The sequence below is a fragment of the Pagrus pagrus genome (assembly GCF_965226575.1).
Source record: "Pagrus pagrus genome assembly, chromosome: 19".
Taxonomy (NCBI): Eukaryota; Metazoa; Chordata; class Actinopteri; order Spariformes; family Sparidae; genus Pagrus; species Pagrus pagrus.
Genome location: NC_140203.1, coordinates 1941359 through 1964476, shown reverse-complemented (window position 1 = coordinate 1964476; position 23118 = coordinate 1941359). Strand labels below are relative to the sequence as shown.

The 23118-nt window shown below is 41.4% G+C and overlaps 1 protein-coding gene across 1 annotated transcript; it reads left to right on the top strand.

Moving 5' to 3' along the window:
• Positions 1-3354: 3354 nt before the first annotated feature.
• On the top strand, positions 3355-22600 carry lhx5 (LIM homeobox 5). Its single transcript, XM_084382548.1, has 5 exons — positions 3355-3924; positions 5670-5893; positions 6677-6954; positions 11882-12047; positions 20527-22600. Exons 1-5 carry the CDS (start codon positions 3752-3754, stop codon positions 20874-20876), a joined length of 1191 nt encoding a protein of 396 aa, XP_084238674.1. The 5' UTR covers positions 3355-3751; the 3' UTR covers positions 20877-22600.
• The last annotated feature ends 518 nt before the right edge of the window (positions 22601-23118 follow it).

The window sequence follows — 23118 nt, the reverse complement described above, 5'->3', positions numbered from 1 at the left end:
GCCGAGCAACAAAGAAGCAAACACAGCTTTTAATTCTTTCTGCACAATGTGATGTGGCCGCATTCAAACAAGAGGTGAGTGGACGCATTTGCCTCACATGCTCTTTTTCCCACCGGAGGCTCTTTGTGTCTGCCCTCTTCTGATTTTTTTTCCCCCTTGCAGGCTAAAGGACGCTGCGTTAGGCTCTGATAATTAGAGGAAACTCATTCAGCCTTGTCGCTCTCCAAAGATCTGAAATACACAGGTGAGAGCTAAATCCTCACTTTGTATCTGCTCTACCGAACATACCCAAAGACGTGGAGACTTCTTCTACATCTGGAGAGGAGAAAGAAAGAAAGAAAGAAAGAAAGAAAGAAAGAACATGGCACATGTATAGTTAAATAAACAGTTAATAGTTTCACTGTTAACAAACAATGCAACACATATTAAGCATTTATTTATTCTAAAGTTTCAACTGATGTTTATTATAAAACTTCTTAAATGGTTCATAAATACTGAGTAGTTAATTTATCTGGGCGGCCGTGAGTTGTTCCTGATCGCGTGTGAACCAGCTGCTGAGTGACATAAACTATTAACGACTCATTAATTACTTATTACTTAATCATAAGTGTCTGTTTTTGTTCATCTTCAGGTAAAGTGAAACATAAAACTGAGGAGTTTGAGATTGCAACATGGCGTCTGCATCACTAATGATCCAGAATATGACCTGCATGTGAATATTAATATAAATATGGTGTGAATATCATCGATAAAAGGTTTTTTGAGAATCTTTGTCTCTGTTTTGTTGTATAAAACTAGGATAAATAGGTAAAACTAGGGACTACTCAGTATTATGCTTCACGTTGATAGAAGATGCACAAAAAGAGTAGTTAATGATTAGGTACTTATTAATTAATGAGGCTACCTGGTAACTACTCAGTGCTAACCCTCACTAATGACTAAGTAATTAGTAGTTAATGAGTATTTACTAGTCTGTTCCACTCAGCAGCCGGTTCACAGTTAAAATCAGGAACAACTCGTGTAGAAATCGGTCGAATCACAGATACTAACTAATCATTACCTAATGATTCATCTCCCGGTCTGTTCTCTAGTAACTTTCATTATCTACGACATCGTCCGAGAATCAATATTATTCAGGATCTATTTGGTATCTTCTCACTTCCAGCTCGGTCAGTGGCCTTAAACCTCAAACTAAGACGCTCCACCTGCCGCTCGAGCGTCAGTTTTGCACTTGAATAAGCAATAATATAACACAACATGCACAAGTTGTCCTACGGTTGTGTTTTGGTTTGGTGTTAGGCCCCAGAAGTACCTGGTTAGGTTCAGGAAAAGATTGTCCTGGTTTAAAATAACTGCTTTCAGTCTCATGATGTTAGTTCATCAACGTGTAGGTGTGCAAACTTTCTGACGTTACATACATTTAACAGTAATCACTCTTGAATCTTGGTCACAAACCCACCGAACCGCCCGCAACCAGAACAACTACCGCTCTTTATACTGCAGCACCTGATGGGCGCTTCAAGAAGTGACGTTACAGCTGCAACCAGAGTCAAACTAAGAAGAGTAAGATCACTGACCAGGCAGCTGTTTGACACACGCCGGGAGAGAACGAGCTGAATTACTCAGTAACGATTCATTAATTATGAAGTCGTAGCTGATTCATTCCTCAGTAACTACTCACATTATCGTGCTCCTTATTCATGAATAGAAACGTCACAACAAAGAGCGATTATAAGAAAACATAAAGAAACAGACGTGTGACTCAAAACTAAATCATAAAAGTCTAAAAAATAACCCGAAGAAAATGTAACATGTGCCGTAACCAGGGCTGCAGCTACGCTGAGGTCATCTCCTGTGATATTTTAATATATATTTGTGGTAACTTTATAATCATTAAAATAAATAATTATGTACGATAGAAAATGGCAAATTTATATTTATTTCACTGTTAACAAGCAATGAAATGCTTCATAATCTATTTATTAGTAGTTCTTTATTGGAAAGTTGCAGTTGATGTTCATAATACTTAATAAAGGATTAATAAATACTGTGTAGTTCATTTATAAACATTATTAAATAATTAAATAAATGTTTTATGAAGCATTTCATTGTTTCTGAGCAGTGAAATTACTTCACTAAATCTAATAAACTATAAATGTAGCAGTTATCAATGATGGTTATTATAAAGTGTCGGTAAAGATCTTTTTAGTCAAGAATTAAGTTTAATACATTTAATATTATTTCCCAAGTGATTGTCGGTCCTGTGAAAATGCAGAGAGATGCACAGATGTATACTTCAGTCTTCAACGTGTCCTGGATGGATGTGTGGATGTGGAGGTGGAGGTGGAGGTGGAGTTGGGGGGGCCAGGACCTCAGTATTTCTAAAATCCTGGCTGCGGCCCTGACTGTAACTGAGTCCAACATAAATATTGTCACTTAAAATGTGTCACTTGTGCTTCGCTTCCTTGTTTCCTCTCTAAATGTTGTCTTGAACGATCAATAAGCGCGTAAAATGAGCCAAAGTTCACACCTCGCGTCATTAACGCGCAGAGAGAAAAGCCTGAACAAGTCTCAGCCCTCCACTTACACGAATTAGCGTATCGCCTGTTTGCTTAACTGCCAACTAACAAAACGAGGCTGTTGGTAAATATTGAAATTCCCCTTTCGATTGGTGGCCACTCTGCTAAAGCGCATGCAGGCCGGCCGGCCGGGCTCTCTCTCCGTATTGATGAGCTGCAGCTAATCCATCGCATTTCCCTGTAAATAGCTTTCTGCATGAGAAAAGGCCCGCGGCTCCCTCCTCTCCACCCTTGCGCGGACACACTGTGATGCAGGAGCGTTTTGTCACAGGGCCATTATGAGGTTGTGTAGCATTAGCCCTTGTTCGGCTACTCCCACTCCCAGTGTGTCTATTCACATGCATCGCGCAGACGCCCTCCCCTGCCGGTCCCACAGGTATTTCCTAACCTTGCTCGTTTTTGTGAACTTTCAAGTTTAAGGTCCGATCTAAATGTTGCACGGAGGGTTTTGTGTTGAGCTTCCTGAGCAGCAGCTGATGTTTTTCCCTCCTATAAAGTGTGTTTTGTGTCCATGACCCCCCCACCACCATCACATACGAGCTGGCCTCTGGAAACACCCAGCATCCACGGCCCTGGTGTTTCTGCACGGCGTGTGTGATTCAGGTTGTGCTCGGAGGCTACAGCTATGAACGTGTAACCATAACAACTGTCCTCTGATTGGCTCTCCGTGCACGGGAATTAACAGGGGCGTCATCCAATGTGAGCGCAGGACGCGCGCCGCGCTGGCGAAAACCTCGTGATAACCCAGGCACAGTGATGCTGGAAGTGGCGACGTGAGGTGAGCCCGGAGGAAATGACTGGAGCCAAAACAAAGCAGGAGCGAAGGGATGAAATATCAGAAATAAACACGTTTGAATGATGAGGTTTTAACTGTGTGCTCGTGAGAAAACATGTCCGGTTCGTCCATTACGCAGTCCATCAGCTGGCGCGGCTGAGATCTCCACCTCCTCTGCTCTGGATTGTGGATTGTGACAAGTGCCAGGACGGGCGAGCGAACCGGAGCGGGACTACCACAGCTCAGGGGATTGTCACTCGGGAGCTTCCTCCAGTTTTCGCCTGACAGCGCACCTCCCGGAGCCAAGACGTTGTTCCGCGTAGACCCGGGGTGCCCCAGTCCGAGCAGCGCAGTCCGTGTGGGAAGGTCGGCACTCGGCGTCCTGCAGGCCGGAGACATGATGGTCCACTGTGCCGGGTGCGAACGGCCCATCCTGGACCGGTTCCTCCTCAACGTGCTGGACCGAGCCTGGCACGCCAAGTGCGTCCAGTGCTGCGAGTGCAACTGCAACCTCACCGAGAAGTGCTTCTCCAGGGACGGGAAGCTCTATTGCAAAATGGACTTTTTCAGGTAACAGAGGCTGGACTCCAGAATGACAGTTTATTATTCATACTGACGCGATAATCTGAGAAATATCAAAATAAATGAAGAGAAATCAAAAGTATCAGGCCTTAAAACTCCTGTGAGCTCAGGGGTCACAGGTTCAAACTATTTATTAACGTGCGCGTGGATAAAAAAAATAATAAAACAGCTTCCAGAAGAATACATGTCAAAATAAAACTGCTTTATTTTGAAAAATGCAGGACTTTATTGTGAAATATTGGCCACATAATGGAGCGTGTGGCCTTTTAATTTGGCCTCTGCGATAAAAAGAAAGGACAGCTACAAATTTAATTTTCCGTGCTGAGCGTTTTTTATCTATTTTCAACATGCAGACAAACACTTCCCTCACACCGCCGTCAGCCTATTAACCGCTTCACAATCCCTAAAAAAGTGTTTCAGGTAATTGAGTGATAAGTGAAGCCCTTGTTTGTCCCGTCGCACTCTCTTAGCATCATTTTCATTTGTATGTGTCAGTTATTTTCTCCCAAATTGTCTAATGACATGTAAGACACATTAGGCTTTTGTCGGGACGGGGCTATTATTGGCCCCGCGCGGCCCTCGGCCATCATATTACCGCAGGTCCCCATCAAGCGCCGGGTTTTAAATGGCCAGCCATTAGCCAGGCGAAACAGTAATCACCCTAATATGTCCATTTGTTGTGTAAGTAGAGTTGTGCCCCCTTCGCATGGGGGAGGCTCGGCCGTGCATGTGAAAAGAAGAGGGGGGGGGGGGGGGAGACAGTGGAGCGATACCATTGCAAATGGAGAGACAAGCCTACATTAGTGTTAAAACAATGCTGCACAAAAGGAGTGATGCTTTCACACAGAGGGCTTAAAGCACCGCAGGTACAGGAGGCCGGCGCGAGCTGCAGCATCTGCTGGGAGAAACGCAAAAAATCAGTTCAGGTGATAAAAAAATAAAATAAAAAGCAGTCAGCTGTTTGTATCCTCCTCTTCTCCACACATATTAAAACACTTCTTCTTCCTTCCTTCCTGTCGCAGCAGCAGGAGGATTTTTTTCTCCATCCTGAATTTATTTTTTGGGCTGTTTGTGTATCAAATTGATGAGTCTTCACACGCGGTGTTTAAGCGGGTGAATATGGATTAAGAGCAGATTTCCACGCTAAGATGCTCCTGCTCTGCCTAATCCCATAATATATCCCCACGCTACAATGTGTTGATTGTCACTAATACGTTTTTTTTTTTGTGCGTGGGGTTATTGTCAGAGCACCTCCATCAAAATAATGAGCACGAGGCTTTTCCTGGCTCCAGATTTAAAAGTCTCGTTTTTTTTAGAAAATTCCTATGAATGATTTCCGCCGCTTCTGTCAACACAGTCAGGGTGTTTATTGTTTTGTTTATTGTTAAATATTGTTTACAAATGACTGAATACTTAAATATTATATATGATTATCCGGGTTTTTACTCGGATTCCGAGAAAGAATAAGCACATTATTATTATTATTATTATTATTATTATTATATATTTTATAATTTGACTTCTATTTATATGATATTGTTACATGATAACAACGCATTTTATTAACAAAAATCTGATTCCAACATTTTTAAACAATAATAATAATCCAGTGTTTTGTTGCCGAACAGCGGCTCCGGCGGCTCTTTGTGCGCTGCTGTTCTCTTCACGTGTCATTTCGCTTTTGTTTTTTAATAAAAACACAAATTTGACGTTAAATCTCCGTTTTTTCGCAGGAGGTTTGGCACGAAGTGCGCCGGCTGCCTGCAGGGAATCTCGCCGAACGACTTGGTGCGCAAAGCCCGCAGCAAGGTGTTCCACCTGAACTGCTTCACCTGCATGGTGTGTAACAAGCAGCTGTCCACGGGAGAGGAGCTCTACGTGATAGACGAGAACAAGTTCGTGTGCAAAGAAGATTATTTGAGCTCCGGGGCCATCAAGGAAGTCAACTTGAACTCAGGTAATCAATAATAATTATAACCGTGATATGTGTGTGTGTGCGTGTTTTTGTCTCCCCTTTTGTCGATCTCTAAAAGCAAACATCTTTGTGGCCATGATGTTTGTTTTTTATCCGGTTAAAAATTAGACAAATATCTGATTTATAAAATGGCAGCCGGCCTTTCAGGGGGGACAAAAGACAGGCAGGGGTGGAGGCGGAGAGACTCAGGTTTTTGTTGAACGTCTCCAGCTGTCCGTGGAGAGAATTTCACAACAACCTTGTCAGGTGAATGGTTTCAATATTTACCTCCAGCTCTCTCTCTCCACAATGGCTCCTCTCGGTGTGTTATTGTGCGCCAGGATCCGCTGAGAGCGCGCAATGGGAAAGTCTGCACGCCCAACATCATGTTGCCATCTCCTGCTGCACACATGTTTATTTTAACACGTCAGATTCAAACATGTGAGATACGATTTAATTCTGCTTTTAGAAAAAAATTCTGTTCCTGGGTTTTAATTTGTTGTGCGTAAAAAGCATCTCTTTTTTTGTGCGTAAAAAGCTTTTTACGCACAACGAATCCGCGGAGAGGTGGGTGGATTTCAAGAAAAGAAAATATTTGATTTGGAAAACATCTCGCTGGAGACATTTTTGTGTGTAAATATTTTGTGAACTGTATTGTCTGTGTGCCTGTGCGCATCTCAAGGCCTAATTAAAGCGCACACACCCTCCACCTCCTCCTCCTCCACCTCCTCCTCCTCCTCCCTGACATTTCGGATCGTGACCTTCCTCCTGTTTGTTTCCCCTCAGTGTCGTCGTGTACGGATAGGAGTTTATCGCCGGATCTGCAGGACCCGATACAGGACGACATAAAGGAGACGGACAATTCAACGTCCTCAGATAAGGAAACGAACAATATTGAGAATGAGGAGCAGAACTCGGGGACCAAACGGCGGGGGCCCCGGACCACCATCAAGGCCAAGCAGCTGGAAACGTTAAAGGCCGCGTTCGTCGCCACGCCGAAACCGACCCGACACATCCGAGAGCAGCTGGCCCAGGAGACGGGACTGAACATGCGGGTCATCCAGGTGAGACGAGCTGGCGTGTTGTCTTGCGGGGGCTGTGCTGGCGATGAGAGGGGGAGGATCCGCGCAGACAAAGACAAATTAACAGAGAAATGACGGATTATAAATCAGCGGAATTACTTAATAATACATTAATTTTTCTTTTTGCTGAAATGCTCCGAGGGTTAATTGAAGGCCTCGTTATCAGCTGGAGAGGAAAGGTCCAAACACGTGCACGTTCAGAACCGTCTGCACACGAGCTGCTTCCTGTTTTTATTCCATGGGAAAGAAAAATATCCTCCAAAAATCATAAAATAACTGAACGTGACAAAGACAGACCAGTTATAATTAACATTTAATGTAGTTTCATATAAAACACACACACACACACACACACACGCACGCACACACGCACACACATATGGAGGCAGCGTGTTGCCTTAATGAGTTTTATATTCATGACAGCTGACCATCATCCTGCAGCAGCAACAGAAACAAGACAAATTAATAAGATATATGATATAATTTAGTGATAAACTCCTCTAGGTTTTTAAAAATGACCTTAATGTAAACACTTTATTATAACCGTCATTAAAAAATTATATATTTAGAGTTAATTAAACTCGAGTTAACAGTTGAATTCAGCTGATAATAAACAATGACATGTTTTTATAAACTATTAAACAGTTTGTGAAGACGACAATAATGGACACGGAGATAATGATTAGAGATCAACCGCACAGGATTTATTAACTTTACAGGAAACAAACGCTTCATTAATGGTTTGAAAAGCATTTTATTATTATAAAATATAATTATTTATTATTTATTGTTGTTATAAAGTCTTACTTTTCTTTCTTTCTTTCTTTCTTTCTTTCTTTCTTTCTTCCATCATTAATAAATGTTAAATGAATACTTAATTAATCATTAGTTAATAGTTATGTCAATGTTAACGACAATTAAATGATTTATAAACCATTTATTAAACATCTGTAAACATCAACCGTATTATGGTGACCTGAGTAATGATTAAAGATGACCTGTACAGTGTTTAATAATCATTTAGTATAAAAAATATAGTTTATATAGTTCATAAAGCATTTTATATTATTTATAACAGTGAAATAACATTTATAAATGATGGTTATTACAGAATGTTATCCTCCTTCCTCTTTGTGTAACACTTTATAGTAACCATCAATAATAAATGTTGAATTTATAGTTAATTAAACATTAGTTAATAGTTATTTCACTGTTAACAAACAATGAAATGCTTCACAAACCATTTATTAACAGTTTACAACATGTTATAAACATTAAATAATGAATATTTTATAAAGCATTTTATTGTTCGTTAACAGCGAATCATTTAAATTTTAATTAAAATTTCTCATTTATAATGTTGGTTATTACAAAATCTTTCTCCTTCATAGTTTACTAAACATTAGTTATTAGTTATTTCAATGTTAACAAACAATAAATGTTTTAAAAAACATTTATTGTTGCAACTGATGTTTATAATACTCTGTAAACGGTTAATAAATGTTTAATAAGCATTTTATTGTTGTTAACAGTGAAACAACATTAACTGAAGTTTAATTAACTAAAGATTTACCATTTATTAATAATGACACTTGTTAATGTTACTGAAAGAAATAACAAACATGACAGTCAGGTAGTTAATTAAACATTAGTTAACAGTTATTTCACTGTTAACCAACTGAAATGTTAAATAAACCATTTTATTTACAATTTACAAAGTATAATACGATACATATGATGAGCAGTTGCTTGATAAATGATTTATAAAGCATTTTATTGTAACTGTATCATTTATTACGGTTATTATAAAGACAATAATTGCTTTTCTATTCTTGCTCCACGTCTCCAAATCTGCAGCCGTTCATTTATTCTCTGAAATTAAGATCCACTAATCCAATTTATTGATTCACGGATACAACAAACATCTTTTTCTTCTCTTTTTTAAATGAATGTGATACATTTTGTGCAGCAGCGTTTGTTCCCGTGATCGTTTGTGTTGCGCAGCCGTGAAATTAGTGAAAGGTTACTTTTGTTTTTGCCAGAGGCGCGAGGAACCCCCCCACAAACAAACATGTTCTGCAGTAAAAACACGAGCGAACACTGTTTTTGGACCTCGCTCTGTCTGACTCACACACACACACACACACACACACACACACACACACTGGTGTCTGGGTGCAGACTGTGTCAGGATGATTAGCACCATCTCTGCCAACTGTGATGTGGCTTTTTGTGCACTCACTGTAATTATCGCTGATTTCACAGATTTACATACCACCCTCCCCTTTCCCACCTCTCTGCTCTTACTCACTTACAGCCTCGTTCCCGTTGCTTATTAGAGCAGACCGGGGGCCCCCCGACACCTCCACCCGCCTCGTCTACATCATATACTGCAGGCTGCATCAACAGAGCTCAAACAAACAGTCAATAAATCAATCAATCCATCAGGCAGTCAGTCGGGCAGGTCCGTCCCCTCCGTCCGTGATCCTCCCACCCCCTCGCGTGTTTGCTCGGAGCCAAAATGGAGGCTGCGTTTCGTCATCTTCCTGCTTGTTCACTGTGTGTTAAATACCATTGCTCTGAGCGCGGGGAGCCCTGTGAGCCACGCTGCGTCTCCAGCATGTGTATGTAATCCCTAAGCAACGCTCTCTCGAGGGGAGCGAGAGCATTTCCATAAAAATGTACCCTACAGTTAGACGATTGTTCTCAATAAGCAGGTGTCGCCTTTGCTGCTGGAGCACATAGAACAGAGCCTAAGTGGTTTTAGGTGTTTGTGTGTGTGTGTGTGTGGGTGTGTGTGTGTGTGTGTGTGTTTGTTAATCTGCAGCACAGTGGGATTCTGCCTCTGGTGTAGCCTAGCCGGGGGTGAACATACATCATTATGCAGCAGTGATGCAAAGGCTGAAACAAGATGTGTTATGTCTCATAATGCAGACATATGGTGAAAATCCTCCTTTGTTCCTCTTCAAACACAGTTTATTTAAACGTCACCGAGGAGCTTTATACTCTCTGATTCACAGCTCTGACTGTTTATTCCAACTTTACAATAACCATCATTCACAAGTGGAACGTTTACACTTAGTTCAACTTTATTTAATAGTTATTTTACTGTTTTACAAACGGTGAAAATCATTTATGAAGCGATTGTTTATTGTCAGGTGGGAGCGGATGTTTATAAAAGTTATCTGGACGGCCGTTATAAAGTTAACGTTGATGCAAACATTTACATTTGGTTAATAAATGGTTTATTAAAGCATTTATTGTTTGTTAACAGTGAAGTAATGATCAACTTAAGTTTAATTAACTATAAATGAACCAACAGTTATTAGTGATGGTCACAGAGGATCACGAGCTCGTATATTTATATTTATGTTACTTTGCTGTTCGTCAGGAGCTTCTTTATTCTTTCACTCATTTTTGACTTGGTCTTTAAATCTTTGATGTTTGTATAAATATATTCATGAAAAATGATTTTCGGTGATGTAATGTTTGGATTTCATGAGGAATCACGGCAGGAAAAGAAAATGCATGAATTTAATCACATTTATGAGTTAACATTTCTTTGTGCAAGATATTTTTTGCACTTTTTAAGTAATTATGCTCTTAAAAAATAAGCGTCCTCAGTGTAAATGACCCGTGTGTGTGTATATATAAATATATATATATATATATATATAAAGATCATACATTACATATATGCACTGATGCCAAAACTGAAACTAAACGTTGGACCACGAGAAGAAGCAAACCTCTTGTGACAAAATGAAAAATGCTTCTTTACAGAAGCTCAGAGAGTCGAGAGGAAAACTACATTTACATCTTCTAAGTCTGATCTAAAGTGTGTTTATGACTCAATAAATATATGTATACAGTGTATAAAAATAATTACATTTGCATGAAGTAAAACATTTTTACCTCGTGAGAAATTAAAGCAACATAAACAGTTTGTATTTGTTTACATTAAAACATCTGGCGGCCCGACTCAAACCTCATCACGGGCCAGCTTTGGCCCACGGGCCTCACTTTGAGCCGCCCTGCTGGACTTTAACTTAATTGATTTGGTTGCATTTTATAATAACATCATTAATAAATGATCATTTACAGTTAATTAACCTTTAATTAATAGTTATTTCACCGTTAACATACAATGACATGTTTTATGAACCATTTATTAAGAAATTGTAAAAGTTTATAAACATCAGTTGCAGCTTTATATGAATAAAAGATGAACTACACGGTTTATTTATTCATCATCTGCAACTTAACAATAAACTACAGCTTTCTGAACGCTTTATAAAACATTTTAGTGTTTGTTAGCAGTGAAATAACGATTAACTTCAGTCTAATTAACTAAACATATGCACATGTATTAAAGATGTTTTTGTGTTTCTACTGATTTTTAGTCATTCAGATGTTGAGCTCCATGAATTTAAACCTGAATAACAACACAACTGTAACACAGTGAGTACAGCTCACAGTGTCAGAGGTGTCAGACAGCTGCGAGCATCGTCAGTCAGAAACAATACTTTCTGTCATTTGCATGAAAAACTAGTTGGAGCTGATTTTCGAGGGATGTTTCAGAAAACTTCAGCATTTCGAACTTCCATTTGAATTATGGCTCCGACGCGAGCTCTGTAACAGCGAGCATGAAATTGAATAGATCAGTGAAATTACCTAAAAATGATCAGGATTCATATTAAGTCGATACATATTAATCTGTTTCCATTCTGTCAGCGCGGGGTTTCTTCGTGCAGAGAGCAGCGGCCTGAGTCTCGTAGTGATTGTGATCAGAGTCTGAATCTTACGACGACGAGACGGAAGAAGTTTGATTAAAGAAAAAGAAAACAGTGAGTGAGGAACGTTGGAGCGGCTGCGGTCTGACCTCCTCCGTCTCTCCGGTTCCTCGCAGGTTTGGTTCCAGAACAGAAGATCCAAAGAGCGACGGATGAAGCAGCTGAGTGCTCTGGGGGCCCGGCGGCACGCCTTCTTCAGGGGCCCGAGGAGGATGAGGCCCCTGGGAGGGAGGCTGGAGGATCCGGACATCTTAGGACCCGGAGCCTACGGCTACTACGGAGGTAAGAAATGAACTACTAGTGTGTTTCTGAACATGATTTACCACCTCTTGTTATATTAACGCAGAATCTGGGTCTGTGTTTTGTTCTGATGATCTGTTTCACCCTCACGTCAAAAATCTAATACTGTGCGACCGTCAGCAGCTCCAACGAGGCTGATTGTAACATATCAGGCTCTTACATACAGATTACACATCTGCTGGACACTCCTGCGACTTCATGGACGGTTTATTTGGACATTGACGGTTACATGATGTTTTCTTCAACGATGCAACACCCTTTTGTCACGATTCTAGTTGGAAAATAACACTTTAAAAACTGTTGCTTAATGGATGAAAACACAAAGTCGAGCTTGGCTCACCTCAGACGACTGGAAGGAAATATTTTGAAGGACCACAATAAGCATAAATATCGTTTAGTGCAGCTTGTTACACATCCTGGAGGTTAAAGGAACAGGTGTAGTCTAATCGGACTCTCAGGGTGGCAGATACTTCATACGTAGACGCTCAGAAGGTGTAATTAATATTGATGTGTCTATATTCTTAAGTAGCAAAGTGTAATAACGCACTGTAATGATCATAATAAAGTACATCCAGTGTGATTTTCGTGGCGTTCTGCAGTAGAAAGGTGTCGCTCTTCTAGTGTCTCTTAAGTTTTTAATCAAGATGAAGCCTCAGCAGCTTTTACAGGTCACAAAAAAACCCTCTGCTCACTTCTCCAGCGTCAGTCTCAGACAAAGAAGTTGCTACTTTACTCCGGAGAAATAAAGCGACGGTGTCTTCGACTAATTATGAAGGTAGAAAAAGAAGGAAGGAGGAAAGTAACACATCAGAGCAGATTCAACAAAAGATTCATTTCTAAAAGTGTTAAGTGAAAGTAAACTGAAGAAGATATATTAACTCCAGGCGACAGAAGACAGACTTACAGCTTCACGTCAAAAAATATTTTACACAACTGTGTCACATTTACGGTCGACACTCGACAGCTGAGGCCTCTTTAACAATAAACTGGTCATGAAATTACACTCGGCTGGTTCGGAGGAGGAGGAAACAGGTAGAGGTGTGTGTGGTGTTGCATTCACTGACCAGGACATTGCAAATGAGGGTAGATAACGTACCTTTAAAGGAACAGGAACCAGGTGAAGTCTCGTTTCTGGAGCTTCACAGTAAAACAGAGTTTTAGTAGCTGGACACTTGATATCAGTGTTTTCTTGTTCAGTTCATTCTCACATGTGGAAAACAACAGACGGGAGAATCTCTCATGATTTAAGAGCTGCAAAAGATCTAGAGAAATCTTTTATGAAATGAACATCAGGAAAAAGACTCCACTCCACCTGCAATTAAGTTTAATGCCAACAACGTTTCGGTACTTAGACCTTCATCAGGTTAACCTACAGGACAATGGGGGGAGGCCGTCTTAAGCAGGGTTGTGGACTCTCGTGGCACCGCAGACAGACGTCCCTCAAAACCCCATCAAACACACCTGGACCAACAAATCTGCACCACTGAATGAAAACCAGGAACTCATTTATCAGTAGAAGTAGTATAATAGTATAAATGTAATACAAAGGTATGAAATTAACGTACAATCAGTTCTTTACCAGAAAACGAAAATTCAGTCAATTTCTACTCATTTTCACCCTCGACGAGCTGCCGAGCGTGTGCACCCGGACGACGGCTGTCAGGAAATCAGATTATCGTGTCCAAAAGAATTCATGATAATGATTTTATCGAATATCGATATCTATATCAGTCTAATGAATCTTTAACTTTGTTGTGTTTTGCCTCCTTTTTCGTGAAATTAATTCCAGTCAAAATGCAAATATAGGGAGGAGAGTTGTTATTAAGTACACTCATGGATGCAGACACCAGGGACGGCGATAAAAATAAAATAATTGGATCTTCTGTGTTGAGCGCACTAGAGACCAAGCTGGCTAACTTCTGGTTTAGCGCCCGGCTAAACTGAAATGTAGATAAAATAGTTTAATCGCACAGCTCTTCTAGACTTGACAAATGTTAATGGACCGAATGGCTCAAATGTAGCGGAGGTTATGACGCTTCTTTCACAATGTTAGCTCGGGGGAAATGCATCACGTGACGATGTAATTACACAGTCTGTCCACCATGACAACTGTCTTCACAGCCTGCAGCTCCTCCTGGCGGCTCGGCAGCACCACACTGTGCTGGTAGCTAGCTCGCTAACAGTTACTGCGGCTTCTTCTTCGTCAGTTGTCTGGCGGCTGGGAACCGGTGCTGAGGCGCATCACCGCCACCTACTGTGACAAAGAGAGAGCAGCAGGAAACTGAAGTTATTTACACAATATTATCCTGCGTGTTATATCAACACAAATGTTTTGTGGACTACGAGACTTCACAGATCAGATATGTTAAACTATCGTACAAGATCCTGACAATTATCGGGATATTTCGGGAAAATGATCATACGACTTGTCATAGTGTCGTAATTTTACAGAATGTGTAATTAATATAAAGTAACAACTGTCATAGTTGAGTAAAAGATATTGTGTTAAAATATTAAAGTATCTGATATGAAATGTACTCAAGTATCAAAAGTAGAAGTAAATTATACATATTCACATGTATTTATACACGACTGGCCGATTATCGGATCAAATTTTCAGTGTTTCTTTTGTCTAATTGCCAATTAGATTAAATTAAATTAAAAATGAGCCACTTTGGTTCTGACGCAGCGTGTAATCTGCAAAGTGAGTAGTAACTAAAGTTATCAAATAAATGTAGTGGAGTAGAAAAGTACAATATTTGCCTTCAAAATGTAGTGAAGTGAAAGTATAGAGGGGCAGAAAATGGAAATACTCCAGTAAAGTACCTCAGAATTGTACTTCAGTAAATGTACTTAGTTACATTCCGTCACTGGTCACGTGAAAACAAAGATCTATATTTTAATATCAGGATCATGTCAGGAAATGAATTAAAAACATACAGAGGGCAAACTCATCGTCCTTTTTGGGTGAATTGTTCCTTTAAATTACTGATAAAATGTTAATTTCACATTGAATCATGTGTCGCTTCTTCTTCCTGTTGGACGCTGCTGTTTTCCACATGTGAAGATGAGCTGCTGATGAAATGAAACATCTAATCACGTGAGCTGGAATACAATTTGATCTCCAGCTGCCGTCGACACCTTCGAATCAATAGTCTTTCAACGAAGAAGAAGAAGAAGAAGAAGAGCACTTGAACAAAAAAAAAAAAATAAATCTGGATTGTAGAGAATTCAAGCCTCTATCGGTCGCCTGGATCAAGAGAAAAGAAATCATTTCAAGACAAGTGGGCAATCGAATAATAAACGGCGCATCGGCGCGACAGCAGCCTCGCATTGAACTGGAGGATTAAAACCAGATGCACCTGTCGTGTACATCTCGACCCGGCTTCTATACAGCTGCTGTACGTCTACCTGACGGACTCGGGCACTGAACATACAATAAACCGGAGCCGTCAAGGCTGCGGCGCAAAGAGTGGGAGGGGAAAACAGAGGACAGGACAGAGGACAAAACAGTCATCCCTCGCGCTTTCTTGCTTTCCTCGCTGCTTTTCACACCCTTTTGTGCAGCAGAGCAGCGGCGGCAGCAGCAGCAGCAGCTCCGGCCCGTCTGCTCGCCTTTATCTGCCTCCTTATGTTCCTCTGCTGCTGCTCACAGGGAGGAATGCCTGTGTGTGGTATAGTGCGTCTGCATGCGTGAGGGTAATTATAGTTTTCAGAGCCAACGCCTCCCCCTTCCTCCTCCTCCTCCTCCTCCTCCTCCCTCCAGCTCCACCTCCACCCCCATCACACACACTCAGAGGCCACAACACGAGCTCGTTCTCAAGGTCGGCCTGAACTAACAAGGCCCTGTTAGTGACATCGAACGGTTCAGTCACGTCAGCTCTCGTTTGCTCCAGAAGCCGCGTGCGACGGTGAATTTAAAAGCGGTCGTTATAATTGGGGAAACATGTTCTGCGATGTGTAACCTGTTGGTTCCTGATTCAGCCTGTTCAGACTGAAATAGGAGTGAGAAGAGCAGCATATGGTGCGAGAGAGGGGAGAGATGTGAGCGCAACATCTGGGACGTGAAGTCTGCCGTCGATCTCAGCTTAAGGTGCTGCTGAACGGGTTCAACGTCACTGAGGTGATGTGCAGCGGAGGGGGGATGCAGATTGGGAAGGTGAATATAGAGGAAGGTGAGAGGCAGACGGCAACGGGAGGGTCGTGGTTGTTAGGGGAGTAATCGGCTACATGAGAACGTCTCTGTGTTGAAAGGATCATCGTGCAGTCAGACTGAACCGATGTTGTTCTGCAAAACAAAGATATGATATCAGTTTTAACTTCAACACTGTGTCTGGTGAGGAGTCAGGAAAACATCGTGTTCGGGCGAGGAGAGCTACAACCTGTAACTGTCATACTTCGGTTCTTGTTTTGGATTAAACAAATAAGAGTGAGTCTTTGAGCAAAGCTAAGCTAACTAATCGATCAGCCAACGGCAAGAGATTTAGTTTCAAACTATTTTTGATAATCGATTCTTCGTTTCTGTATATATATATATATATTTTTTACATTTACATTACATACCTCACAGAGCTGCTCTGAGATGTTGCAAGAGAAGCTCATTTTGCTGGTTCGTTGATTAATTCTGAATTTGTACTGAACAGATGTCAAAGCTGCACCGATGTGACTCACGTACGCTCTGCTAGAAACAAAAAAAGGGTTCGTTAAATCAAAGTTTACAATTAATCTACAGGTGGTTTTGGATTTATTTGTGATTTGTGTCTGTGAAGTTTCTGCCTGAAGCATCAGAACGATTTATTTCTAGAAAACAGCTTCTCTGTTCTCTGGATCTGCAAAACGTCCTGTAAACATGTGATCGGTTCAAACATGGAGACTGTGGAAACACGTGTTACTGATGATTTCTTAAATCCTTCCTTGAACTTTGTGTTAAAGAGGAGACAGAAATCAGAGAGTGAAATAAAACCTGAGCGCTTAAATACAAAAGTATCTGCACGACTACAAACGACCAGAAGTGACAGATTTTTTAAAAGTAATTTGCTCCAACTAACCGTTGAACCCTTTGTCATGAATCCTGATTGTGAAGGACGGCGTTTAGATTTCAGACTCATAAATAACACGTTGCCATGTTGGACGCATGAATGTGAATAAACCTGAGACATCAAACATTACGCGAGGGCCCAGATTTCCCTGAAACCTCTCAGAGGTATAAACACGTCAGTCAGTGTTGGAGGTTACGGAGAGAATAATTGTAAATCCTGGTGTGTTCTGGAGATTTTCTGTGAAAAGCAGGAATTTGCTCTGTGTTCTGTCATTAATGTGACACGTTGAGTTGCTTTGAAGTGAAAAACACGGAGAGAGTTTGAGACAAGAAGGACGTCAGTCAGAGAGTCTGCAGCTGTGGCTTTAATAGATACAGGTTCCTCTACACACAAGGTAGATAACGTATATAGAGGTATAACTCTCTGCTGACTGAAATACATCAACAACGTTTGGATTACATACACAGATATATGAGGAAGGTGACGACTCCTGCGAGGACTGGACATTTTTGTTTTCAACGCAGGAATTTTCTGCAGAGACGAGGAACCTGTGGAAGAACTGGATGTATTTCTACATCAGGAACCTGAGTCTGAATTTAAACAACCAAATGTAACTTCTCGCAGAAAGATAGTTGACTGTTGAGTCGACTGAGACCCGGGCCAACGACCCAAACTGTCAGAATTTGAACAATATTTCTCCAGGAAGTTATTTCTTGTTGGTTTAAATTCAGACCCTGGTCCCTGTGGTAGAAAGACGTCGTCCCCGGGGGGAAACTCCTGCGATGTAAACGTGGCTCTTCATGGTCCTCAGATGATGAATCCTAGTTATTTAGAGGACGTCTGTGTTTTCTAGTTAAAAAGGCTTCAGAGGTGTGGATCAGTTACAGGATGAAGATGCTGCTGATCGATTTGTGTGAATTAATCACCTCACACCTGTCCAATACGTACAAGAACATTACAACATGTTTAAGGTGCAAAATGTCATAATCTTAGTTGACAACATTAAAACATGAACTAAAATAATCAACAAAATGTGAAGAAAAACACAATATACATTGTGTTGCTAACCAGCTAGCCGTGGCCCTGTAGTTTGGTGTGTCACGACCCCGGCCACCCCAATAAAAATCTTTTTGGGGGATAACGCTGTAAACTGAGCGGGGTAACCCCGTCACCACCGAGCCATCGATCCTAAACCTTCTTGCTGAAACCACGAGCTGATGAGGTGAAGTTCCTGCGACGCTGGAAGCAGCATGACGTGGACAGACCTGAGGAAACTGACCAGAGGAGCGACAATCCTGAGTTTAGAGCAATTAATTGATTCGTTGACTGGCGAATGTTCTGATAATCTATTACAGGGTCACTGTGTGTTTCTGGAGAAACTGAGAACTTTAATATTTAAAATATTAATGAGGTAATAACACAAACTCAGAAATATGTATTTGTTCCATCAGTGAATAAACGAGCTGCTCTCAGAGGAAAATAAGGTTTGAAGCTAGAAAGGTGGCAGGGTCCGCCACATGTAAACAAAGTAAAACAGTATAAACTGTGTTGTCCTTTAAGGTCAGTTTGTTTCTCCCCTCATTAACATTTCTCCAACAAAACTACAGACTGCTCCTTTAATATTATTTTCACGCAACATGCTAAACATTGTTTAGTGTTTCCAGCTCCTCATCTGTGAAGATTTGTGCTTTTCTCTGGTTTAATTACTTTAATTTATTGAAATGTATTCAAAGTTTTCTCTCTAAGACTCAAAACTAAAGAAAAAAACACAATATAAATATTTAAAATCACAATATTTGCAGAAAAAAATGACAAATCATCTTTTTAAATAATCAAAATGTTTCTTTGTTGACCAGAATTAATCCGATCTGTTCAGAGTCGACTGAAGGAGCAGGAGCAGATTTCCCTCTTTACTCACATCTCTTATAACAAACAATCGATCGATTGATCAGGAAAACAATTACCCGATTAATTGATAGTGAAAATAACCCTTAGTTGCGGCGCTGAACTGAACTGCATGCTGGGAATAATGGAGCGTGATCGGCGGGGGCTCAGGAGAGGGACGTCTGCCTGGAGGCAGCGTGAGACATGACGGAGAGATGCAGCCGACGGGAGCCGGCGAGGCGGCGGCGAGGCTGGGATCTCATTTTGGAGTTCCTCATCCACATCCAGAAGTTTCGGCGGGGGAATCCATCGAGGCGAGCACGCATGGCTGCGAGCTGAATGAGTGAGGGAGATGAATGCAGTGTGTAAAAAGGCGAGAGAACTGAGGTGGAGAGGTGTGGAGTTGTTTATACACTCAAATGAGGCTGTTGGAGACCGCTTGGGTGGAAATTGGACATGATCAATTTCACCACTTAGGTGGAGGTGGAGGTGTGTGTGGCACCGCACGCCGCCGTGGGTGTTTTTATGTATATTCAAAGGCTCGATTCCAGTTCCAGTTTTTATCCGAACGCTCGTTTTCCAGTGGTTGAAATCTCCCCCTGTGGAGCTGAACGACCCCTCGAGGCCCTCGTACGTCATCAGACGACTCCAGCGCGCCGTCCTCAGCCGTGGCGATCTCTCTCGTTTTATCTGATGGAGATGGAAAAGCAGGGACGCTCACAATCATTCCCAAATTCACGCCATCAATCAAGTCTTCAAATAAAAAAGTGAACACCAGCGGTGCTTTACAGGATAACGTCTGCAGCCTGTGCTCCCGTCCTGCCTGTAGAGTGCTGTAGTACGTGGAAACGTTAAGAGTCTTCCTCTGAATAATCTTTATCCCGACAAAAATCAGGACATCGTACCGCAGAGGAGTAGGGCTACGTGGTCGGGTCAGCGGGTGTGTTGGGATGTGGACCAGAATCTTTGATGCAACCCACTGACACCGCTAACGTCTGGCTTCTGTCCTCAATGTGAATAAATCAGTGTGTTCGTGTCAGAACGTGTTCGTTAAAAAGAAGTTGTTTTGCATTTTAAACAACACGTTGACGCCTTCTTCCAGTATTTTAGTGACGAGAACAACAAAATCACAGTTTACATGAACACAATATCTGCTGCAAGTAAATTAATGAAATATAATATATATAAAGTAAAAGTGAAGATTTAAAAGGTAGTTTGTGGCGTCGGTGCTCGTTAGCTGCCTGATCAGCTCTGCTCGTGTGCAACTCTCAACAGAGATGGGACAGAAGTGAGATGTCTCACTCCTTAACAAACCTGTTTTAACGTCTTCTGGATGTCGTCTGATGAGGTATACTATCTGCTGCTTCCTGTTTGTGTTTGTGACGCTGAACATGACACACACACAAGGAAGAAATAAACAGAAAGTCAAACTCGTCTCCTGAAGTCTGTTTCTTTTAAAAAACCTGCATCTACTCGCTCATTTTGGTGTGAAGGTGGTGACAGAGTCTAACTCCATGTTTTCTTCTGTCCCTCCACAGAATACCAAGGTGACTACTACGGACCAGGAAGTAACTACGACTTCTTCCCCCACGGCCCTCCGTCCTCGCAGGCTCAGTCTCCGGCCGAGTCCCCCTACATCCTGGGCTCTGGGCCCGGAGCCATGGAGGGATCCGGACACCACCCTTCAGACGACCAAAGGTTCACGGACATGATCTCCCATGCGGAAACCCCGAGTCCGGAGCCGGGCTTACCGAGCTCCCTGCAGCCTGTCCCGGGGGAGGCTTACGGGGGCGGACCCAGTCCCCCTTTCTCCTTGGCGAGTAACTCCAGCTACAGCGCTCCCATGTCCCACCAAGGCCAGGAGATGGGAGAGACCACAGCCTGGTAGAGGGACGAGTCTCAGCCTCGTTAATTCAGGAGGACTTTTTAAAATCGGACTGACTTTCACACGAGTGGGACAGCTTTGCTGCCCAGTAGACGCTCCAAAGCATATCCCTTCCTGGATTACTGGACTTGAATTATTTTAAAACAAATGTTGAGATTCCACCCAGCAAAAACTTGCTTCTCGCCTTCCCCTCGATGTTAACGAAGGTATCTTCTAATAGGAAACACATTAGAGAGAAATGCCAAAGGGGACATCGTTAGTTCTCTTAATTTCTCACCACACTTTCTTTTTTTTTTTTTCTGTTTCTTTATTTCAAACCGTCGCTTCAAAGCAAAAATATTTGTTTTTCATTCTGTCGCTCCATTTCTAACACACTCGATGTTAATAAAAAAAAAAGGAGCTGGTTTTTAATTCACGCTTTAATGTTCACACACAAACACTTATGTGGCAATCAGGACACGAACGGTTCAGTCAGAAAAAAAAGAAAACGCTGCTTTAAAAAAAAAAACTCTGTACACCTCTGTGAGACATTATGTCAAATCCAAGGCTGCTCCTTGGTGGAAACTGCACACACACACAAACACCCACACACACACACACACACACACGCACACACATACACACACACACACACACACACACACACCCACACACACACACACACACACACACACACACACACACCGGCGCTGATGTTCTCCAGCACACATCTTAGCTATAAGTCCCTTAATGCACAAAAAGTGTTCTTGATCATAGCTCTAAAGATGGATGTCTATACCATTATTCAAAACACGTACACAATTATACAGACACTTGTACTCACTCAAGCACGCACACACACACACACACACACACAGACACACACACAGATCTCACACCCGTGCAGCCGGCCCTGATAGTTGTGCTCTGCAGACTGCTTCACCTGACCTTCCTTTTGTTACTGTCCCTTTTAAAAAACATGTTTTAATGGAAATGATTTTGAAAAGAACATTGAACCCATAATGGAGAATCTCCTTCAACAGCTGAGGTCTCCTTCCTCTAAAGACAGAAAACAAAAGAGGGGGCAGACAACATCTGTGACATTACCACTGTCTGCTCTGAAGCACTCATTGCCATCTAGTGGCCTTAAAACACACAGAATTTAAAAAAAAAAAAAAAAAAGCTCAGCTCAAAGCAGCAGAGTCCGGCTCTGTGCGCACACGAACATCTTTGTGCCGCAGAGGACGTTTTTTTTCCTTTCTGCTCTAAATAATGCTAATAGATAATTTTATGCAGCTTCAGGGCCGAGTGTCAGCAGAAGTCAGCCTCGCGAGGATCTGCATTAAAAGACACAATATTTTAATTCGTCTGAAAGGAGACAAACCCGAGCGAGCTGATATTATTCAATGTGAAAACCTCGACCTGATTCCTCGTTTCACATCCATTTCATCTTTCACGCTTTCAGCTCCGTTTTCTTTTTTTTTTTCACGGCACACGACATCACATCGTCGTCCACGTCGAGTTAACTCCACGTATTTCTTTTCAGATAATTTCATTTGAACGTTGTATAAGAACCAGAGAGAATGTGTCTTATTTCTGATGTATTGAGATATTCTTGGATACAAACGTGTGTGTGTGTGTGTGTGTGTGTGTGTGTGTGTGTGTGTGTGAATGATTGTGGGTGTGTGCGTGTGCATTGAAGGGGGGGAAATGGGCAAGGCTGTATTATTTCTATGTAAATAGCACTGGTAATAAAACCTTCTCTTACAACTTGAAGAACTGACTTTTTCCTTCAACGTCGCCACCGTTTATCTTCTGTTTCCCTCCGTGTGTACTCCTGAGAAGTAACTGAGTACTTTTCTGAGGTATTTTAAGACAAATTTAAACTCTATACTGCTTTATAATTACACTCTACTGCATCTTACAGGAAAACATTAATAATATCTACACACTTTACATTTATATGAGTCATTGTTATAAAAAACTACCCAGCAATAAATAAAGTAAATGTAATTAGCTCCATCTCAACGAGCTGCATCTCTCTTTAATAAGGTAAGTTTATGTGTTTTAATTATGCTTTTATAAAACATTTATGAAATCACTTGTTGTGGTTTTATTGACTAATTACAGAGCTTTTATTTAACTTTTAGCAAAAGCGTTTTGGTTGCCAGACTTTGGCGAGCTACAGTAACAAGCATTTTATTTTACAGGTAACTATTATATATTTTAAAGTTCCCGTGAGGTCAAAATCAATATTTAAATGTTT